The following is a 5,609-nucleotide window of genomic DNA, read 5'->3' as shown; positions in this document are numbered from 1 at the left end:
ATCTTTTGAATGATATAAAATATGCATTGAGTAATCTAGGGAGTTGGGAGAAATTAATGGCTAAACACAGATTTCCAAACTTTATTTGAGGGGTTTATATATATGAATATGTATATAGGCCTATGTATGTGTGTGTGTGTGGGTAAATTTGTTTGTTTTGTGTGATCGAGCGCCTTTGGAATGTTGATTCATAATTTTGCCCCCCCCCATCTGAAAAATGGATCGACGCCCCCGCCCTACACTTAAGTCTTCAAATTTCCATTTAATCAACCCCAATTTGCTTATTGCACAGAGATCCATAAGACACCATGGTCCCGATTTATGGAGCTCTCTACCAGAGTCTATTAAAAAAATGTTCATTTCTGTATCTAGGCTCTCATTAAGGCAAATAGTAAATCCATGTTTTTATCAGAATATCAAGTAATTTTTTTCGTGTCAGTATTTCAGTCAATCATTAAATCACTATTTCTGTGATTTAATCATCACCAAAATACTATCCCGTGACCGTCGTCATCATCGTCATCATCGTCATCATCATCATCATCATCTCTATCTCCATCATGGCCTTCATTTTCACCATTATCACAATCCTCTATCTTCGTCGTTATAACATTATGATCAAAATGACATTTCCATTCTGCTTTATAAATGTATTTATTACTTTAATGAGTTTTATTCCGGGGTTGTCATTTTTTCAAGCAATCTGCTTGTAAGGACAATCCTTTGCCTGCAAACTGTAAATGTTATATTTTTTTGTTGGTAGTAGATCATATTTGTTTAGAATGACTATTTTATCTAGCTTTATTTCCCTCATGATTCATACCAAAATCAATTACCGATATATTGTGTTTGTTATGTAATAAAAATTCAAATTGTATTGTACGAATGTTATGAATGCAGAATCAAACAATAAATCAAATATAGAAAATCAAAATAAGAAAAGGAAAAAGGTGAAAGACTGAAAATTGAGAGAAATATGAAAATTATGGATGCTTAAAGAGCGAGTCCATCCCCTGTTAAAGTAGATTTAGATAAAGAGAGAGGGGGGGCTGGGGAGAGAAACCAAGCATAACCCTGAAAATTTCATAAAAATTTGATATCTTAAAGTTTTGACATAAGATTATTTTCACAAACCCGCACGTGTATCCTCGTCAGTATAATATGCAAATGACAGTATAATATGATACGAAACTAATGACTTCATCCATGCCCGCTGGGCAGGTTTTGAGGGGGGGGGGGGGGGAGGTGGGGGTTACCGTACTCCAAAAAATCACAATTGGGTACATTTTTGTATATACATTTATTGAAAAGGGTTAGGGAAGGCCTTACGTCCTAGTCCCCAAGGTTTCACAACCACTGCTTGAAATGAAATATCTTTTTTGTGAGTGAAGGCCTAATTGTTAATTTTATTCGTACTGTAGCATGGTTGCAAACTTGCAACCTACTGTGATTCAATGAAGATGCTCCCTTAGAGTCAAATCTGCAAAAAATGAAATATTCTTTATAATTATAATACTGTTGTATTATTGATAACAATAAATTGAGGGCAGTATTGCATAAATTTATTTTACAGGCGTTAAAGAATATTACAATGTTTCAACTTACCCCGACGCGTTCCAACTAACCCCGATCTCCCCTATATGTCATTGTGAAGTATGAAATATTATATTTTCTCTTCGTAATGTGAAATAACATTCGATTCATCCCTGAACATGTTGCATTGTGATTTGAATAAGAGTCTTATCATTGCCAAACCTGCCAAAGTGACAAACATGGTATAATTCTTACTATGAAATACTAAAAAGATACGGGAGTGACATCATAATGTGTTACGCATGAATTACTTTATTTTTTTTTACATAAGAGAGATTCAAAAATATCATAATTTTCTTATATTACATCTAATTCAATGACATTTTGAGAATTATGCTTGTTGATTGCTCCTTTTCCAATTTCAATCATTTTTTTTGGGGGGGGGGGTAGGATTTCTCGTATAACGGGAGTTTTTCTTCAATTGTTGGTGACTTTGGAAAAAAAGGCAGAGAACATTGAAATAAATTTATTTTCAAGAAGTAATTGCTTATTTGCCAATTATTAATTGAAAAACCCTTCTTCTTGACCGAATCCCTGACATTTTAATGTGGCAATCTCTTATTTCGTGTAGGCCTACTTCGAGTAAGATGTCTAACAAAGCTCTCATCTAGAAACATTACACACTATCTATTCTAAATTGTACATAAAACAATTGAACATAATCATACTGTCAGTGCTTTAATTCAGACTTTGCTTGAACCATGGACCTACCACGTCAATAGGTAATTTAGTTCCGCGACGTACATATGATTCGAGAACATGGTAAATGTATTGAAAATGATCATTAAAAAGGACAAAGAACAGTTGGGAGGGTGAACCTGAACAGTAGTTTCGTTCTAAGTTTCGGAGCTGACGAAAAATGGCACGTTTGTCAAGAGTCAAGGACTAAAATGCAGTTTTGATATAAAGCTTTTTGGTTGTTGTTTGGTTGTGCCATTTTCTCTGTTGTCTTGTATCGTCCGTGTGCATACAAATACTTCCTATCATCTTTCATTTTAACAACTAACTTTTTACACCATGAACAAAAAAGGTGTTTGGTCATGCATAAATAAGCATTTGCATTTTTCTGTAATCTGATAATAAAATAAAAACTTTTAAGGTTTTATTAATGTCGAAATGCCTCCTTCATTTTCATAAACAATAGTTCGACAGTTAAGCAAGGGAAGTGGGAGTTAGAGAAGCAGTTAACCTAGAAAGGTATTATGACTAAGAGCTCACAATGAAAATTTTCGAAGTCATTGAAGTTGCTTTCGATGGCCAAATTTCCATAACAAAGAATAAAGGTATAAAAACCTGTAGCTGCATTTCAAAGTTAAATTATTATTTTTTTGTTACTCTAGCAAAAGAAGGTGAATAAAGTAATTTCAAACTGTGTATGTGAAAACTGTTGACAACTTGCACTTGTTGAATAAAGTTTCATCGCATATAACACAAACCAGTTTGGGGGGGGGGGTTGTAAGACAATTTGATGTCGACAAATCTATGACGATCGAGTAGAGTTTTCTGAATGCGACTCTTGGTTTTTGTTTTTCGATTCTTCCAATGAGACATGTACTGTTCCCGCTAATGCGGCTCGATCTGGATTGCGATGTTGGAGACAAAGTCGTTTGAGGCAAGGAATTGCTAAGAAAAACGCACGACGGTATCGCTTGTTGGATAAAGTATAAATAAAAGGATTCACAGCGGGGTTGATGTAAGATAAAATACGAAATGCCCACACGAGTTGACGCGTGCGTATTGCGATATTGGAGGTGGTATCGGTGACTAATCCCTCAATCATTCTGTATAAAGAAAATATTTGAAACGGAGACAGGAGGCAGAAAAATACGACGCCATTGATGACAAGCATACGGACAACCTGATTTCGGGTCCGCTGGTTTCGCGCGTTTATGATCCCATGCAGACGCTCATTGGCTGCGATGGAACCAGGGTGTGCGCGCATGCGCTCCGTGAGCGCTCTCACGATGCGCACATTCATGTAAAAATTGACGACCATGACGGTGAAAAAGGGTATTGTTTGAATCCCATTGGCGATGTAATTTGCAGCCATAGAACGTACTGGTTCGCATTTCCCTACATCAAGAGGGAAAACCGAATAAACATCTTCATCTGGCCAAATGATCTGGTAGTCATTGTACACAGCGTGTGATGGGATGAGAAGAAAGGCAAAAAGTAATGCCACTATCCAAACTATTACCAGAGTTCTGACGGTCCTTCTTATCCCGCTGGCCACCCGATGGTGCAAAGGCTTGCAAACTGCATAAAACTTTTCCGCCATGACCGCAGTAATGAGAAACATAGATGCAAGGAAACAAATATTGGTCGTATAGTATAGAAGAGTACATCCCCATGGTCCCAAAACACGTTGGTCGTCAACCATCGGCGATTCAAGATACAAAGCGAGCTTATCCCCCACTGCCAAGCTCAGGAAAGACACATCAGAAATGGCCAGGTTCAGTAAATAATAATTTGTGACGGTGTGCATGTGTCTTAAACGCAGTACCACAAAAATAAATGTCATGTTCGCACATACTCCGATCACAAGAATGATGGGAATGATGATGACGATGAGAATCCGCTCGCTGTCGGTATATCTGAGAAATGTTGCTATGTCGGTATGATTTGTTAGATCGCACTGGGTCGGATCCTTCCCTGAGCAAATGGGCTCTGGATCCCCCATCGTGACGGCAGCTTTAGCGTAATTGTCGCCAGGATGCACTTTCGTCCTCGTTTTATACTCAAAGTCAAAGCGGAATACCAACATCGTGGGGGGGGGGGTGGAAGTGCGTAAAGAGAACATGGGTTCAGAGGGTGTATATACACGACTGCGGAGAATTTTTTTTTATAAGGATCACACCAAGTGTTTCTCCCCAGTGTTGATTCTTAATTCGATACCAAGTAGTGATATTATAACATATTTTAATGCATTAATTTTTTTTAATAGTGATGAGAAACATTAAAAAAAAGTTCTTATAGTCATCGTAGCTGAAAATAAGCTGCTCTATACATTTTATGTTTATCGTTATTCATTATTCTCTCCCCCCTGATGTGCGAAGGGGGTGAGATTACCCAAGTATACTCCCACGAAACAACACTATTATAGTATTATAATGCAGCTAGGTAGTTCAATATTTACCAACACTGATATTCATCCACTATCTCTGAAAATAATTAATCTTATCATAATTTGTCATGCTTACAAAACGTGGAGGCAATATAGACATCTCCCAGCTAAACGACATCCAAAGTACAACGGTTGCCAGGTTAAGAATTTCTCACCCATTGCGCCAGGGAGCCGAATTGCTGATACAAATTCATTTATGGAAAATGAAGGATAATTATTAATCAATATTTAAATGCAAGATTATTCACAGTGGATAAAGACGTATGAAAAGACAACATCTCCTTTGCGCAGATATCTCCATAACCAATTCTTCCCTCTTTTTATACCGTTATACTCAAAAGGATATAAAATAAATGGGGCACACCCACCACCATTAGTTTGGGGAGGTTAAATCTGAATTATTCTTTAAAACAATAAAATAGAATTTTGTATGAAACCACACTGACACAAAAACAAATATTTTGTTTGTTTCCTTGAAACTGTAGTGAAATGAAATTCACTGTCGAACCATATGATTAAAAATAAGTAACCTTTTTTTACTCTGTTTTGTCAATCGGAGACACTAACCCCCCCAAAACATTTTTTAGATGTACTACCTATCAACATATTAACTGATTTAGCAGTATATTCTGCCAAACCAGCCTCCCCCTTCTCCTCTCTATCTCTCTGCCCATTCCTCTGCCTTGCCTCTTGTGTTTAAGTTTACCAAATCTTTTCAGAATATCATTAAGACTTAAAACATTCTTGTTGGTCAAAGATAATACAAGGAAAATCCTAATGGAATAGGAATCAACCTTGTTATCATTCTTTAGAGTTACATGTAGCTATTCTTAAAGTATGAATACTGTTGTCAAAATTGCAGTCAGATCTGTCAGAATTATTCCTGTCATAA

At 36.7% G+C, this 5,609-nt stretch overlaps 1 protein-coding gene across 1 annotated transcript; it reads right to left on the bottom strand.

Moving 5' to 3' along the window:
• Window positions 1-1,985: 1,985 nt before the first annotated feature.
• LOC121405992 (neuropeptides capa receptor-like) lies at window positions 1,986-5,609 on the bottom strand. The gene has a single exon (XM_041596990.1). It carries the CDS (start codon window positions 4,391-4,393, stop codon window positions 3,074-3,076), a length of 1,320 nt encoding a protein of 439 aa, XP_041452924.1. The 5' UTR covers window positions 4,394-5,609; the 3' UTR covers window positions 1,986-3,073.

The sequence above is a fragment of the Lytechinus variegatus genome, chromosome 1 (assembly GCF_018143015.1).
Source record: "Lytechinus variegatus isolate NC3 chromosome 1, Lvar_3.0, whole genome shotgun sequence".
NCBI classification, from domain to species: Eukaryota; Metazoa; Echinodermata; class Echinoidea; order Temnopleuroida; family Toxopneustidae; genus Lytechinus; species Lytechinus variegatus.
Note: the sequence above shows the minus strand (reverse complement) of the source record. Positions and strands in the feature narration are given on the sequence as shown.